This window comes from Gossypium hirsutum, chromosome D12 (genome assembly GCF_007990345.1).
Source record: "Gossypium hirsutum isolate 1008001.06 chromosome D12, Gossypium_hirsutum_v2.1, whole genome shotgun sequence".
NCBI lineage: Eukaryota > Viridiplantae > Streptophyta > Magnoliopsida > Malvales > Malvaceae > Gossypium > Gossypium hirsutum.
The window spans coordinates 45110306-45128174 of NC_053448.1; the positions used below are offsets into that span (position 1 = coordinate 45110306).

General features: G+C 34.2%; 1 protein-coding gene across 3 annotated transcripts; it reads left to right on the forward strand.

The window, feature by feature from the left end:
- Positions 1–50: 50 nt before the first annotated feature.
- Positions 51–13543, forward strand: LOC107946112 (uncharacterized). Of its 3 annotated transcripts, none has more exons than XM_016880323.2 (25): positions 51–354; positions 897–1505; positions 1592–1716; positions 1840–1934; positions 2026–2259; positions 3037–3127; positions 4302–4353; positions 5001–5066; positions 6783–6937; positions 7516–7586; positions 8201–8395; positions 8586–8624; positions 9090–9197; positions 9290–9379; positions 9555–9630; positions 10037–10133; positions 10259–10328; positions 10414–10590; positions 10671–10793; positions 11395–11478; positions 11998–12182; positions 12290–12428; positions 12509–12568; positions 12847–12918; positions 13085–13543. In XM_016880323.2, the coding sequence occupies exons 2-25, from the start codon at positions 922–924 to the stop codon at positions 13190–13192; spliced, it is 3096 nt and encodes a 1031-aa protein (XP_016735812.1). In that variant the 5' UTR covers positions 51–354; positions 897–921; the 3' UTR covers positions 13193–13543. The 3 variants fall into 3 exon arrangements, with proteins under 3 accessions (XP_016735812.1, XP_016735814.1, XP_016735813.1); XM_016880324.2 differs by having other exon boundaries at positions 52–354; positions 842–1505; XM_016880325.2 differs by lacking the exon at positions 5001–5066.
- Positions 13544–17869: the final 4326 nt, after the last annotated feature.

The window sequence follows — 17869 nt, forward strand, 5'->3', positions numbered from 1 at the left end:
CCAATTATCGTTAAAATAAAAATAATAATCCAACCTAAAAAATCTGACTCACCACCATCAAACCAAACCTACGGATCTCCCAAAACACAAAAGCCGAACATCGGCAGAAACACAAAAAAAAAAAATACACGACATTATTATACGACTGCTGTTGCACTCACTTCACCAGATCTTATCTCCCTCTTTCTTTTTATTACCAGCGCTCTTCTCGCACTTTCTTTCGCGTTCTCCTTTCACCCATACCTCTATTCTTTCCTTTTTCTTCTCCCTGTTTCTGAGAAAGCCTCCCCCTTACCATGTCCATTGGACAACAAACCTCGCTTTAACTTTGCTTCTAACATTAATAACCAAGAGGTTTGTTGCTTGTCTTGTTTTAATGTCTCCACACATTTTATTTTTCAATTTTAATTCTAGCTTTTTCAGTTTGATTGTATTTGACTATTGGTATTGGAGTTGTGGGGAAAGCTTAGAAAGTTTGAATATTCGGATAGCTAACTTGTTTGTTTTTACAAGGATTCGATTGGGAAAAAAACTGGAGTTTCTTTAGGAAACTATTTCTTCGATGGGTTGTGTTTTTCTGGAATTACCAATTTTCCTCCACAACTTGAAAAGGTTCTTAATTTTGGTTTGTTATTGGCGGACTTGGTTTTGAAAAACTTTTTTCTATTTTCTCTCGGATATAAAGTTGCTTATCGTTGGTATAAAATAGCAACCAATGGTTTCGACACTATTAAAATCTAGTTGCTTGCAATGGAGATTGGAAATGTTTCTTTGATAGCTTCTTCTTTTTTTTTCTATTTTTTTTAATGATGACCGCTCTTTCGTTATTTATCTTTTGTAGCTAATTTGTTACTTGGTGTCCATGTCAACTGATGGAAGCTTACTTTGGAAAACAGGTTTTTAGAATAGCTGGTGGTTACAATGTATGCAAGGAGGATAAGGGGTAGAAGCCAGAGATGGGGTCTGGTGTTTCAACAGTGGAAACATTTAATTAAGCCACATTGCCAGGATCATGCTTGTTGTCGATCTTTGATCCACCCATATTCTGTGCGGGCTGGTTCTTCGGGTGTTGGTATGATTAGAAGAAGTGTTTTAGATTCATCTTATACTCGAGGTGTTGCTCCTGTATTTATAAATGCAGGTTTCTATGGAAGGTCTGCTCCATGTTTAAGTAACCATCAGTTGCGTTTGTATAGTTCTAAAGGTGATGGAAGGAATGCTAGTGAGGATAACTATAGACCTGTGAATGATGGGGCTAACTTTGATAAGGGAAAGACTCGGCGGGAAAAGTTTGGGAATGACGTAAAGCCGTGTGATGTACATGCTCAGCTTGGGGAACAGGATCAAAAGGAATGGCTTAATAATGAAAAACTTTCTATAGAGAGTAAGAAGAAAGAATCACCATTTTTGACCAGACGTGAGAAGTTTAAAAACGAGTTCTTGCGTAGAGTTGTGCCTTGGCAGAAAATACATGTTTCTTGGGAAACATTTCCTTATTACATTCAGTAAATATCATTGCATTTTTTGGCTTCTTTTTTATTTTTAAACTTCTATTGATGTTATTTATTTACTATGATTTTTTTCTCTGTAGTGAGAATACCAAAAATATTTTAGTTGAATGTGTTGCTTCAAATTTGAAACATAAGAAGCTCAGTGCTTCTTATGGTGCTCGATTGCCATCTTCGAGTGGGAGAATACTGCTTCAAAGTGTCCCAGGTATGCACCTGATATAAATTATTTTCTTCAATGAAATCTTCTTTCCTTGTTTTTCTAATCTCTGATTTATACATAAAAAATTATATTTTGCATTTTATAATTTCGAAGTCTTGTTTTCTGTAGGAACTGAACTTTATCGCGAGAGAGTGGTTAGGGCGCTGGCACGAGAGTTACAAGTACCACTTTTGGTTCTTGACAGCAGCGTTCTTGCTCCATATGTGAGATTTACATGACTTGGAAATTCAAACTTTGTTTTTCCCTTTGATTATGCTCCAAAATTGGGTTTTTATCTGTTAACTTTTCTTTTAGGATTTCGGTGATGATTGCTCATCTGAGTCTGAATCAGATGAAGATAATCTGGAATCTGTAGTAGATGGTACTTCAGAGTCAGATATTGAGGATGAGAATGATGCCAGTAATGAGGAAGACTGGACAAGCAGCAATGAGACAAGAACAGACTGCAGTGATGAGGATGAAGTGCAGGCAACTGCTGAAGCAGCCCTCAAGAAACTTGTTCCCTACAACCTGGAAGAGTTTGAGAAGGTATATTTTCTTGGTGGTGGTGTTCTTTTTCAAAAACACATGGTAGGGGAAGGCATGAAATGTTACAGACTAATGGGCTTAAAAGTCAATAGTGGATGAGTTCATGCAGTATAAAAGTACGAGGGCATTTTTTTTGGTTTTATGATACCTTGAGGATAAATGATTTTTCTCATTATTAATTTAGGTTTGTGTATCTATTAATCTCTAAATGGTAACCTTTCTTATTGGCTTCTGGTCTAACCCTGCATTTTATGTTCACTCTATAACTCTCAGACTCTAGGGAACTCAGAAACCAGAAATTTAGGCTTTGGATATGCTTATACTAATGTTTATGATTGATTAGTGTTAACCTGGATATCTTAATATATGACTGAGTGAATCTAGGTTATCTCTATAAAACTAAGGTATCTTTAATGGAATGATTTTGGTGTTTTTGGTGCTGGGCTGGACCTGACTTAGCAATCTTTGAGGCTGCAAACCTGAAAAATACACACATCACTTTCTGAGATTTACTGTGATTGAAAGATTATAGTACTTGGTAAAACTGTGACCAATGTTCCTATGGCAGGAAAAAGCTCAGAAAGTGGAGGGGGAGTAAGAAGGATAGCTTGAGTCTGTTTTTGAATGGGTTCAAAAGGGCTTATCAACAATTAGCTTAAATCTTAGTTCTTTTTTTATTGTTCTTTTATGTAATTTTTTATTTCTTGTGCATGTTTAAAACTTGTTTTATATGGTGGGTTTGCGTTCTGTCTGATTATGTTATTACATCTGTGGCAGAGAGTCTCTGGAGAATCTGAGAGTTCCTCAGAATCCTCAAAAACTGAGGCCGATGAATCTGCTAATAAATCCAAGCAGCTTCTTAAGAAAGGTAACTAATTTCAGGTGGCTATATATGCAAACATGTTTTTTAAATATATGTGGAAGTTCTATTCATTCTGAAATGTGTGTTCAAAATAGAAGGTATTGCTTGCTGTCTGTATTCTTGTTGTATTTGATTTGAATGAAAACATGGGAAATTATCTATTAGATAAGCTTTTCTCTGTGTCTGCTTTGTTTATGTTTTCTTCTGAATTTGTTTATGCAGATGTTCTATAACCTTTGACTGAGGAAACCTGTTGCTAAAGATAGAAAGTACTTTTAGAATGCCTGTGGTTTGGTTTTTAGGAAGTCCTTCACTATGGAAAGTGAAAAGTGAAATGAAATTCATACCACTGATATGTCAAATGTTATCAGGCGAAAAAGTCATGTCTCAGACTTTTGAAATGCTGTTTTTTTCCCAGTAGTTGTCTTTGCTCATTGGTTAGATATGTGGAAGGAGTCTCTTCGTACTAAAAACTATTTGTCTTCCTTTTTTCGTTTTGGCATATTTTAAGTGTTAACTAGTGTTATCTCACATCTGTGAAATATTGGGTTTCCTGTGGTCTTATATAAAAAGTTGGGCCCCTCCACCTATTGCCAACCAGTTTTTGGCCGAGTGCTTAAGATTAAGTAAGGCTCTTGGTAATTGGTCGTGCATCCTCCCTTGGTTATCCACCACGGGTCTTTGTGAAAGTTAAACTGACAAGAAGAGTTTAGGTTGTTAGAGCTTACATGCATGTTCATAGGTTGGTGGAGTGCATGAGTTGAATATGCTTTGAGCATGTGAGTTCATCTACCAAGGGCATTATCAGAAGAGAGAGAAAAGTATGAAGCAAAGAGAACCATAGAAAACGAATGTTGTATCATCACTTCAAAATTAGAATGGTCTAATGGATAACAGCATTATTTGAAAGTAGTTGCTGTGTTGGAGTTTGGCTATGGAAATAAAATTTGAGTTGTTAGTATAGTTATTTTGTAAGGCTTTTGCTGTTCTACTTTTTGGTTGTGACAGTGTAATTAAGCTTCAAAGTTGGTTGGTCTTTCTTGTTTGGTTTGGTGTTGGGTCCCAACATGTCCACCTCTCTGGAGGCTGTGTATGATAACTACTTTTCATACAGTTCTAGCTGTGTAAACATTTTGATTTTTTACTCTGCATTCTTCTAACTATTTTTCTTCCTTTTTAGGGGACCGTGTGAAATATATTGGACCTAATGTGCAGAGTGAAGCTAGCAAAAGGTAAGAAATGGATTAGTTTGCCCATATATTGTTTTGGTTTTGTATGTATCTACCATGTTCATCTACATGGTAGATTTCTTAGATTCTGCTTTGTTCTTTGCTTTAGTAAATTTTAACTATGTTTAATTTATTAAAGAATTGAAAATGAAGAATGTCAAATGGCAGTCTGTGATTTTACTTTTGAAATTCTGGAACTTCTGAAAAATGTTGAAGAAGAAGAATGCTACAACTCTATTTAGGCAGTTTTGGAGGTTACTATGTTGTTGATGGATCTCTTATCAGTTTCCTGTTTATTTTATTGTTTCTGTTGTGTTTTCCTTTTGTATGTTTTTTTTATGGGTTCCAATTTATGGAAAGATTACTGAGCAGTCAGTTGTCCAATTGCTCATAAGATGCCTTATTGACAAGTCCCAAGATACGCCCTGTAATTTTGGAATCCCTCTCTCTTCTTTGGAGTGTCAAGGTTGTTTATGTCTGTTGAAATCAAATGGTTTGAGCTAGTAGTTAGTTGTATATAATGATTGCTAATAACCATGCTTCTAGGAGAGTCATAGCTGATTTCTGCCTGCTAGAAACACCCCTAAATTCATCCTTCCTTGAACTTCCATTTCACCCTCCTATGATTTTGACATATATATCCATCACAGGATCATATTGGGGAAGATACCAACATCTGATGGTCCAACTAATGTTTATACGAGTATTCGAGGCAGGTAGGTTGGTAAGTCAGTCTGGTGTCTGGAAGAAGAGCTCTTAAACCTATTATTCTTAGGGCTTTCCCGAAATTGCATTTTCTAGTGATGGTTCATTTTCATTTTAGGATCCTTTTGGTCCTTAAATCTTCCACAATATTTTCCTGTGAGCAAATGATGCAGAGTCATTTTCTTGGTGGGTAGATAATATTTACTAACCTAACTAGATCTCCTTTAATGGATTAGAAACTTAAAAAGATGTCATTGGATCTTTTCTTACGTTACTTTGTGTTCAATTATTTTGTTTTCACAAATTGGCTCTTCTCCTTTCAGTAGTGGTATCTTTTTCCCCGGTCATGGCAATTGCCTACCGTTCTTGTTTCAATCTTCTGAACATTATTTCCTTAAAATTCATAGACCTGCTTCCGACTACTGCTCAAATCTTGTTTTGTCTTTATCCGTTTTCTCCTGAATTCATTCTTAGTTAGGATGACTTAAAACTATTTGCTTCAGATTATGATGTCTTTAAGAGCTCAGCAATCTATGAGATGGTAATATTAATGTGGGCACTGGATAGGTTGGCTCGTAGTTCTGGCTGTTGAAACCCATCTAGATATAATTGAATCCAATGACTGCTGTTTCATGCTTTATAATCATGGGTGACAAGAAGGAAACTCCAAAAACTGTTGTCGTGAGAGTGTGGCTCGTACCGGTTTTCTCTGTTCTAGAGGACCAAATATAAAGGAAAATATGATGCTAGCCACATGTATGTGGAAAATCATTTAATATGAAGATTCTTTTGTTGAACTCTGTCTTGTGCTTCAACGTGGGCTAAAGCCAATTGTTTAATAGATATTATTGGCTACGTATGAGGACATCTTTGTTAGTTGAGAGCTTGTTAGCTGGTCTTGTTCTTGTTATTGTTATTGTTGTTGTTATTACTATTATTATTATTATTATTATTATTTGTGGTTCCAAATAAGCCTGCTGGTTCAGGAGTTTTACCCTCTCAAAAGGACATTTGATCTGGTTACATTCTTCAGATATTCTATAATAGATAAGTGTATGGAGGGAAAGGATAGATTGTTATCATACAGATGGATTGAAAGTGGCTGAATTAGTTTCCTGTTCCAAGTTTTAGGCTTTTTTATTGGTAAAAAAAAATTATAAATAGGTTTGAGGGTTTCTTAATCGTGCAAGTGAGGAATGGATGACTAGACATATCATATATTTAGAACACAATATTTCTCTAGGAAGGTGCTATTTTGAGTTGTAGCATCTAATTTGACTACATAAGATATGGTTGATCTGGTATTAATATCTTAATGCGATTACATCATGAGTGGTCTTTGTTTCAATTATTTAAAACAATTTGGATAGTATCCTGGCAGTATTGGTTGTTTATATGATTAGTGTTCTGTTCAGATGGAGAGGTGCTTGTAGCAAATTACGTAAAACATGGAGTTCTGTGGAATTGCTTTATGTATCTTTCCTTTTTGACCATCATTATACTAACTGCAATTCCTTTTTCTGTTTTATGTTGTTTCTTCTAGTCTGGTACATTGCTCTTTTGTTTTCTACCTTCTTTCAGTGAAGAATGAATTACGATAGTCAATATGCTAATAAAGTTTGAACTGTTTTGAGGGAACTGTGTTTGAAGTTATATCTGTATGTTTCCAGTTTTAAACATCCTAATTTTGATATTGTGGCACTTTTACTGATGTTTGATGTCTGCAGACCCCTATGTAGCGGTCAACGTGGTGAGGTATATGAGGTGAATGGAGACAGAGTTGCTGTCATTTTGGATATTAGTACTGATAACAGAGCAAAAGAAGAGAAGGATGAGAAATCCACTGAGGAGTCTGCTAGCCCGCCAGTTTATTGGTTAAATGGTATATATTTCATGTCAGTAGGGATTATATTTTTTGGTTTCCAAATCCACTTTTTGTCCTTTCTATTCATTATGTTTAAAGTATTCTTAATGCTGTTCTTGCCTCAGTATTTCCTGTTATTAAAACTGAGTTTATTAATTGCTTGACTATTTTCGTTGAAAGTTATTCAATTGTTTTAAGTAGGCTAGATATTCTTGAAAAAATATACACAACTTCGTAGAATATTCAATTGGATCATATCTAAAGTTCTTTCATCAACCTTGGTTTTTTAGGAAATGTTCTGTTAAAAAAATATTGAGATGCCTTCAGCTTCTCTTTTGGTAGTTGGATGAATGGGACTATTTTCTTCTTCCTAGGCTTTAGATTGTCTGAACACCATCTTATGTTTTCATTACATGTAATCTTTTTTGCCTTCTAGATGTTAGTATATTCTGTTACATTTGTTAGATATTATATTATGTGAAAATTTATTTGGTTTGCACTGATCTATGCTTTTTTGTGCACACACTTGTACTATATTATGTGAGAATTTATTTGTCAGTGAGGTAAATTTAAACAAACTGACAACTTGTTTGCAGTTAAGGATGTTGAGCATGATCATGATACTCAGGCAGAGGACTGCTATATTGCCATGGAAGCTTTATGTGAGGTAAGATTTTCTGATAGAATTTTCAGATGGAAGTTTTATGTTCTTCTGCCAACTTCCAATAGCATCCGATAGAATTTAATAACGGGAGTTATTCAAATAAAAATGAGAGATTACCATAACATCAGTGCTTCAAACTCTCTCTCTAAATTCCATTGATCTTAGTTTTTAGAGGTTGTATCAATACCTCCAGCAAGTAAAAGCTGATGTGTGATAGCTGAAAAATCCACTGCCTTCTGGCTGCTTGTGGTAGTTCAATGCCTTGTTGTCTCCTTAGGGGCCCTTGGTATTATTCATATTTTATTGACTACGGTAAGAAGTTGAAATTAGGATTTCATATTACTTCTGAAAGTATCACAAATCAATCAATGTTGTCTCTCTTCTCAAGGTAAGTCTTGAATTTTTAATCCTGAATTCATCCAAACAAAGGAAAAATTCATGAATTTTAAGTCATTTGAAATATAAAAATTTAAAATCGAAGTCCAATTTGAAGTCCCAGAAGCATTTAATGAATTCTACCTTTGGTTAGTCAACATGTAAAGCTGTTTCTTGACGTGTTAATTGAGTTTAACCTGGGCTTCTTTGGTCCTTGATTCTTGCTTTTGCCTTCTTTTCAGGTTTTGAATTCCAAGCAACCTCTTATTGTATATTTTCAAGATTCTTCACAGTGGTTGTCTAGGGCGGTTCCCAAGTCAAAACACAAAGAATTTGTCAGCAAGGTGCATGAAATGTTTGACAAATTATCAGGTCCTGTTGTTTTGATTTGCGGGCAGAACAGAGTTGAAACAGGGTCAAAGGAGAAAGAGAAATTTGTAAGCATTGATAGCTGACATCTGAAGCTTTCAATAATATGTATTTTAACGATTAATAAATCCTTGCACTCATAAAATCACACTCCAGATGATAATTTGTAGCATGTATTTATTTATAACTTTTTGTTAATTTTTAGCATTGACATTTTCCCTTTTTCTGTCTATTATCAATCACTGCCATCCTCAACAGACGATGATACTGCCAAATTTTGGTCGCCTTGCAAAACTGGTATGCTTTTCCATCTTGTTGGTTCCTGGTTATGATTGTTCTCCATCTATCTAATCAAATCTCAATCAATTAATTCAGCAACTTGATGAACTTTGATGCCTTGCAACACCATTAATGTCTTTGTAATTCAAGTACTATCACATATATGTGTGTATATATATTCTTCCAGACTTTTGAGTCTTTGAAGCAATCTGTCTTGGTGATTTAAGTGCTCAATGCATACAAGGTGGGGATGGAGTTGGGATTAGAGAGCCGAGAATCTCTAGGTCGTCATCTAATATATGTTCTTTGAATGGGTGTATTATCATTTTTTTCCTGTTTCTTAAATATAACAAATGAGGTTCTTTTATTTGTTTTTTTTAATGTTCATGGTTTCTAAAGTGCTTTTGTTGTTATGGCTTTTCAATATGTTTATATGCAAGCGTACTCTATCTGTGCAATATTAATATGAGTTCTATTTTGCAGCCTCTCCCTTTGAAGCGTCTTACTGAGGGTCTTAAAGCAACCAAGAGATCTACTGATGATGAAATATATAAGCTCTTTACTAATGTTTTGTGTATTCATCCTCCTAAGGTAACTCCTAGGGAAAATAGGAGGTTTAAGACTAGTCTTAATTGTCCAAATGTTTCTGTCTCTCTCTTTTAATCTTTTTCTACTCTTCCCAGGAGGAAGATCTCCTTAGAATATTTAATAAACAACTTGATGAGGATCGGAGAATCGTGATATCAAGAAGCAATCTAAATGAATTACATAAGGTATGCAGTAAATTTCGATTTGATTATTTCACAGCTTTTGTGTTCAATTTTTATGTTTAAAGGGATAGAATGTGGTTTAAGTAGTGGAGTGCAAATGCAACTGAGGCCTACTGTTAATATCATTGTAACATTTGTTTGTTATGGAAATTTTATTGCTGAAACAATTGTCTTGCAGGTTCTTGAAGAGAATGAGCTGTCATGTTTGGACCTATTACAAACAAATATTGATGGTGTGATACTGACTAAACGGAGTAAGGATTCACATACGTGTAATTTCAGCAATTTTTACTTGAATAAAATAGTCTTCCTGTATGTCAAAGTTACTTGTCAAGAATTGACATAATCTTGGTGAAATAGGAATGAGTTAATTTGACCACTAAAGCAAAATCAATTTCATTTTAACTCTTTTTAGAGGTGAATCACGTGATGTCAGTGGTATTGCCAATCTTTCGCTTGTGATTACAATAAGAAGTGCCATCAACCATACTAGTTATGACCATGTTAAGTTTAGTAGCTGAAAACTTTTCAATATGCTGGTTCTATTAACTTGGATCTCTGGGAATACCACTTTTGCTGTCTACAGGGAATGAGATTGATTAATTGTTCTTGTATCGTAAAATAATTTGGTACTAAGCTACCTCTTAATTGTGTTGGCAGAAGCTGAAAAGGTTGTTGGTTGGGCTAAAAATCATTACTTATCATCTTGCACGCTTCCTTCCATAAAAGGCGAAAGATTATGTCTGCCTCGTGAAAGGTATGCCTCCCTAAGGTGATAAGTATTTGCATGCATGTTAATGACCATATGTATGCCCTATATATGCATAACAATATCAAGGATTCCACCACTTGTTTTTTACTTTTTCTTCATTTCATGTGAAGCCTTGAAATTGCAGTTATGAGATTGAAAGAGGAAGAAACATTATCTCGGAAACCTGCACAAAACCTGAAGGCATGAATTGCGTTCCCATTATTATAAAAGAATCGAAACTTGAATGTGACATCAATACTGAGTTTACTTGATGTAAATCTTGCAGAACCTTGCAAAGGACGAGTATGAAAGCAACTTTGTTTCAGCCGTGGTAGCACCTGGTGAAATTGGTGTCAAATTTGATGATATTGGTGCTCTTGAAGATGTGAAGAAAGCATTGAATGAACTTGTCATTCTTCCAATGCGAAGACCTGAACTTTTCTCTCATGGAAATCTATTGCGGGTATTTGACCTTATATTTCTGTGGATGCTAATGGAAATTGGGTAAGATTTCTGTATGTAACTGTGTGAACCTCTTTTCAGCCTTGCAAAGGAATATTACTTTTTGGTCCTCCTGGAACCGGGAAAACCCTTCTTGCTAAGGCACTGGCAACAGAAGCGGGAGCCAACTTTATCAGCATAACTGGTTCAGCTCTTACATCGAAGGTATGCAAAAATTAATGTGGATTCACTGAGATTATAGTACTTGTTTCATTTGGCAGACCCTGTATTTGTTGCCTAGCACTCACCTCTTTTTATGGTATTTCCATTTCTCCGTCGATAAAAATTTTATGATCGAGGAAAATCCGACCTCGGCCTGAATTAACTAACTGATGTAATTACTAGAGTATTTATCTACTTACCATCTCGGCAGATTTCTTGTTTTCCATCATGGGCGGTGCAATTTTGTTTGCAAAGGCATTAGCACTGTCTTGTCTAGGTGTCTCTGTTTTGTTTGTACTGTATTTCTTATTAGGTATCATTTTCTTTCTTTCATTTTTGATGTCGAAATAAGTTTATGTTAGATTGAAAGTTTAGCAGCAACTGAAGATGGGCTGGTGTTTGGAATAATGATACTACCTATGGTGGCATGCGAATTGACAAACTATATTATGCATAATGGCCAAAAAGAATAAAAGGGATGGAAAATTGAGGACTGTAAAGATAGAAAAAGAAGAAAATTCTTGCTGATGTACTGTTGAGTTCTTGTTTCCTTTTCACCCTGAAAACACTTACAATTCTGATACTACTTTTATCTGCTTCACAGTGGTTTGGAGACGCTGAAAAGCTCACCAAGGCCCTTTTCTCTTTTGCTAGCAAGCTGGCGCCAGTCATTATTTTTGTTGACGAGGTGAGTTCTTATTTGGGTGGGGGGAAAACTGTTTTCCATTGAGCTGCTGAACATTTTTTTATCATTACACCATTTCCGGAAAGACTTGAGGATTGAATGAGCCAAATCTTAAGTGAAGATTATCTTTCTATAATATGCAAGTTCTCTTTTCTAAAGAGAGGAAAGTGTTCTCTCTTTTCAGAAATGCAACAATTCCTATGAGGTCCTCTATCCTATAAGGTAAACCTCAGAAAAAAAGAAAAGAAATGAAGGAAATACACACGACATAAGTGAAAGAGGCTTGCTTCATGAGCCCCGTCTAAAATTTTAGGTGAAAACTGGTTTCATTTGATTTCTTGCAATATGTAATACTATGCAAGTTCACATGAACAAATTACCTCTTTCTGGATGTAATACACTCATGAATACCAGTTAGTGCTCCCAAGGGGGTTGTTTTCAATTATATCATATATATTGGATTTTGAGTAATTTTTCTTGATGCTTGGGATTAAATTTCGGGAATTGAATTTTATATCATAGGTTGATAGTTTGCTGGGTGCTCGTGGTGGTGGTTTTGAGCATGAGGCAACTAGGAGAATGAGAAACGAGTTCATGGCAGCTTGGGATGGATTAAGGTCAAAAGATAGCCAAAGAATCCTCATCCTTGGTGCCACAAATAGGCCCTTTGATCTTGATGATGCTGTTATTCGTCGCTTACCAAGAAGGTAAATCTGACACTCATGAGGTTCTGCAAGCAAGTTCCTTGTACGTATTTGGTAACAGTTATGGTAGTAACCAGTATTGCTTATGAATTTTCTGGGTGGCCATTTAGGATATATGTTGACTTACCAGATGCTGGAAACCGCATGAAGATACTGAAAATATTTCTTGCACAAGAGAATATAGGCTGTAATTTTTCATTTGAAGAACTTGCAAATGCAACTGAGGGGTATTCTGGCAGTGATTTGAAGGTGAAGTACTGATTTCAGTACACGCTAGTTGAAGTGTTGAATTGTCCACAGCTTATATTTCTCCATAATTTTCTGTGCAGAACCTCTGTATAGCTGCAGCGTACAGGCCTGTGCAAGAACTTCTAGAAGAAGAAAACAAGGTACTTTCTTGTACACTTAAATGATGTATCGATATGATCGCATTTCTAGCTAATAGTATGATCTTTCACTTCAATTCTTATGCACCTTCTGCATATTCTTCCTGCATCTTTTATACCATTTTGCAAGGAAGTATTCTGCACTATGTTTAAGGAGAGATCCTAAGTAATCTGTTGGAACATTTAGATTCTGACATTCCACACATTCGAAAAACGAACAGCGTAGAAAGACAAGTATACAGTTTAAATATGGTGTTAACGTTTTCCACTTGACTATCTAGGGTGGCAAAAATGATGCAGCTGGTGTACTAAGGCCTCTTAATTTGGATGACTTTATTCAATCAAAAGCCAAGGTAAGACTACTCTTGTTTTAAGAGTATGAAACCAATCAGAGTAACCTTGAATATCCTCATGCTGCTAACATATCTGTATTTAACACACACACAATCAGAGTAACATTGAATATGATTCTCAATCGAGTTAATGTGATGATATTGTGTTTATGTAAAAAAAAAACAGGTGGGTCCATCCGTTGCTTATGATGCTGCAAGCATGAATGAGCTGAGGAAATGGAACGAGCAGTATGGAGAAGGTGGTAGCAGAAGGAAGTCACCTTTTGGTTTCTAATACAAAAAGTTTTGCTCCAATTTTTTTAAAATTTTTATTTTTCATCCAGTTTGTACGGATGAGAGAAGGCAACGCGTAGCGTGGTGTAACTTGTTAGGTGTTTGAATGGTCCTCATTGTCCTATGCTAGGTGGGTGGGGAATAGGAAGGAAAGGATCCTCCCAAGTATAAATTGCAGTATGTAGTCTGGCTTTCTTTTTGAAGTATTTAAGGTTGATATTTGTATTTGTTAGTCATTAGATACATAAATAGATATGACCATCCGAATATGCAGAAAAAGTTTAAAAGAAATTTAACTGATGTTCATTCTGTTAGAATAATACAGGTAATATTCCAATTGCTATTCTATTAAGGTTGAGGAATCGGATTGATGATCAAATGGATGAGGATTTTTCGGTTGTTTGGATCCGTTAAATTCCTCAAATGAGATCTTAAATGTCTAGAATTTTATTTCATGTTGAAATTTAATCTTTGTAGGCTTGCTCTATCCGTTAGATTTTAAAAGCATTAATATTTTTTCGTTAAATTTTATGGGATAGTTTTTGTTTTGGTTTTAGTAATTAAAAACAATAACGATAATATAAATTTAAATTTAATAAAGTTTAAGGATTACAAGGATTTATAGCATTTATTAAATTTTATTTTGTTGGTGAAGTTAGATAAAATCTATCGAATTTAAAATATTTTAGTTGATACATAAATTTTCATGCAAAATCATGAAACTAAATGTTCGCTATAAGCATCATATATCAATTTGATTTTTTATTAAGGTTTTTCTATCGATTAAATTGATTTTTTGCTTAATGATATATTTATTAAATTTCAATTGAGTCCATCAATGTAACATTCGATGGATGAATGTAGTTCAGGTTTTTAATAACAATTCAATCTAGGTTTCTATTAACAATGGCATTATAGAGCTATAAGATGCAATTATTGTTCCTTACTTGGGTAATTATCATTTCCTTTTTCCTGGTATTTATTTCCCCACTATCTTCTTTAATTTCATTTTGTTAGCTCACAATTTACAGATGTTGGACCTCATTTGTCAATATATTATATATCACCAAGTTTGAGTTAACAAATTTGAATAAATTACATTCAAACTATCATTTTTCTTAAATTAAAAATTATTAGGTTTTAATCTCATAATATATATATAACTTAATACATACAATAAATTCGTGCACCGTGCACATCGCCTGGATAACAAAACTAGTATTACTTATATTATGATTACCAAAAATTATTATCAAAGAGGTGAATTCTCTAAAAGGTCAATGCCTTGGTCCTAAAAGTTTTGAAATTTTTTCTAATATATTTATATGTATTCATATATTAAATGAAAATAAATCGGTTCATTAAAATAAATTTTATCTTTTTTATTTGTACCTTTTTTTTTATATCCTTCATGTTTGTTTAATGGTTCATAATTAATTTTTTTCATAAATCTGTTTTACGGTTCATAATTATTAAAGTCTTGAGGATAAAACGTGCTTAAGCGCGTTTGAATCCACGTCCTCCTTTATTGATAACAATATCGATACCAACCAAGTTAAAGCTCAATAAACCTCATAATTGTATATGTTTTTTTATATAATAAAAATATTTTAAATATATATATTTTATCCACAAAAAGTGGCGTGATTAATTACATTGGTAAGTGGTAACGCTTACTACAATAAAAGGTTGTTGGAACTACAATAAAGAGTTAATTAAAAGACCAATTTGATCATTTAGGTTTGTTAATTCAATCAGTTTAATCTTATAGTATGATTGTTAATTTTTTTTAGGGTAAATTACACTAACAGCCACTCAACTTTGGGGTAGCAGACAAAACAGTTACCTAAGTTTCATTTCAGTCACTCAACTTCAGAAAAATAATAAAATAGTCACTAACATTATCAAAAAGTGACAAATCAATCACTTATTAACATTTTCCGTTACTGTCTTAACGGGACCGCTGATGTGGCCAGTTAACTTTAGGGGTGTTCATTCGGTTAACCGACCGGTTAACCGACCCGAAATTACTATAACCGAATCAACCGACCTTTCAAAATTTTTAACCGTTAACCGAACCGAATTTAAAAAAAAAATTAACCGAATCGAAATTTTTTCGGTAAATATGGTCGGTTAACCGAATTAACCGAAAATTATGTGTTTTTTATTTTTGGTTAAAAATTACCCGAATTACCCGAATTACCCGATTAACCGAATTAACTGAATTAACCGAATTACCCGAAAATTACCCAAGAAATTCGGTGTTGAGCTTGAGAAAAAATTGGGCCGGGTTTAATTTGACCTAGTTTAGGCCCTACCCTGCAAAATTCGGTTTACCCGATTTTTTTCGGTTAACCGGCCGATTTCGAACCGGTTTAACCGTTAACCGAAAAAATCAAAAAAAATTAACCGACTCCCGACCGAATTTTTTCGGTTAACCGACCGATTAACTGAACTCGGTCGGTTAACCAAAAAAAATCGGGTTAACCGAATTATGCACAGCCCTAGTTAACTTACCACGTTGGAAACCCAATTAACCTAATTAGCTGACGTGGTAGATTGACATGGAATTAACCCAAAATTTACCTAAAACTAGGGCTCAGAATGAAAAAAAATTTTGGTAGACGGAACATGGAAAAGCTCTTAGCAACCATGAAGCTTGATTTTTTTCCATGGTAGTGAAAATTGAAAATCGACGACGAAAAGTTGAGGTTGGCATCAAAACGATTGCTTAGGCTAACGTCAAGGGAGATCCCATCGCAACCCATTCATTAGCACCAGTTTGGTCAGAGCTCCTGCTTGTGGCGATGTTATGAAGCTTCAAATCAAAATCGACGACAAAACAACAAAATCAACAAAAACAAAAATACCAAATAGCAAGCATCCAAAATCAAATCAGCAAAAAAAGAACAAGAGTCCCAAATTAGCTTGTATCAAAAGAGAGAAATAAAAAAAAAACTAAAAAAAATTCAAAAGAGAAGAAACTCACACCCATTTCGAGTTTTGTGGGTTGGAGAACTCAAGGCACCAGTTCAATAATCCGAGTGGTCAAGAGTCATGGTTGATCGAAGAAAAGCTGTGGCCGGAATATAGTAGTGATTAGATGGTGGACGGAGAAGATCTGTTAAAGCCTTGTTCGAAGCTTTAAGGCTTTAATCTTGGGATTTTGAAGGCCTATTGGGAAATCTGAAATGAAATATGAGAAGAGGCAAAGAGGAGCCATTTGGTGATGACGGTTGGCTAGAGAATGCCATGAACGATGGCAACTAGAATTAAGAGAAAAAAAAAAAGAGAGGAGAAGAAGAGAAAAAAAATGGACAGAGATTCAATAGATAGCAACGAACTAAGTGGTGGCTCCACATTGGAGGAATAAAACGGTCGTAGCTAGGGTATGTCAATTTCTTCTTCTTCTTCTTCTTCTTCTTCTTCTTCTTCTTCTCCTCTCCTTTTTTTTTCTTTGGGCTATGGGGCTGTTTAAATGGAAGCTAACCCTCCGTTAAATGTCATGTCACTTTTCCGTTACGTCTATAACGAAAAATGATTAATAGGATTGTTTTGCTATTTTTCTAAAGTTGAGTGACTGAAATAAAACCTAAGTGACTGTTTTGTCAGCTACTCCAAAGTGGAGTGACTGTTGGTGTAATTTACCCTTTTTTATTATAAAGACTTTATTATTTGTATTTGTAAATTTTCTCTAGTCGTGCCTAGAGGTGCTTAGGGGTAGGGTTGGGTCAAGTTCAGGCTGTGCTTAAGCATGATATTAATATATTTTATGCTTGCCCAAGCCCGACTCGAAATATAGGACTTAAAATTTTGTCCAAGCTCATCTATATTTGCAAAAGACTAACCCAAGCTCATTTTGAGCCCGCCCATATTATTTTTTAATTTTTTAAAAATATTTATATTATATTAATTTAACATTTAATGTTTTAATACTTTTTATTTATTAAATTTTTTATATAATCATCTTAACATTATTTTAATGTTTATATTAGAGCAGTATTATATATTTACTATAGATTTATTTTTTCATATGTTTAAATTACATAATATATAAAATAAAATAATATAATATATTATAAACTTAAAAATGGGTTGGGCCCAGACTTTGAATATTTGAGCCCAATTTATATTGTAATGAGTTCTAATATTTTTATCCAAACCCTTCCAATTTTGGACAAGCCTAGACAAATAGCCTACCCCATTAACAAATCTAGCCATGCCCCTAGATATTCACTTTGTTCAAGTTTTTCATAATAGTATATCCAATCCTCAAGCATTTTCTCGTCCCCAAAAGTAAGTGCCTTTGAGCCAGTTTTATCATTGATGTTGAAAACTACATTTAAAAAGTATTTTTGGAAAGTTTGACAATGTTTATCATTATTGTAAAAAAATTACTTTTTGAAAAAATAAAATGTCTATTTTAATCATGATGTTGTAATGTAAAAGGTATGTTGAACTTCTTTAATAATGATAATAAAGTAATTTCAACTAAAAAGTACTTTTACAAAAGCCAAAAGTTATAACTGGTTTGGTTTGAAAAACATATTGTTTATCATTGCTTTTGGCATGAAATCATGATTTGAGGTGAAAAACAATTTCCAATCTCAATGGCAAACAGAGAACTAGTAGCTTTATTTATCCTCTATCCTTCAATATTAACAAGTTGATTTTGTTC

Bases quoted from the DNA above. Each gene is read 5' to 3' on its own strand.
- LOC107946112 (XM_016880323.2), top strand. From the start codon at position 922: ATGTATGCAAGGAGGATAAGGGGTAGAAGCCAGAGATGGGGTCTGGTG. The intron at 6,938-7,515 runs GTATATATTTCA...ACTTGTTTGCAG, and splicing joins GCCAGTTTATTGGTTAAATG to TTAAGGATGTTGAGCATGAT. The intron at 9,198-9,289 runs GTAACTCCTAGG...TACTCTTCCCAG, and splicing joins TGTGTATTCATCCTCCTAAG to GAGGAAGATCTCCTTAGAAT.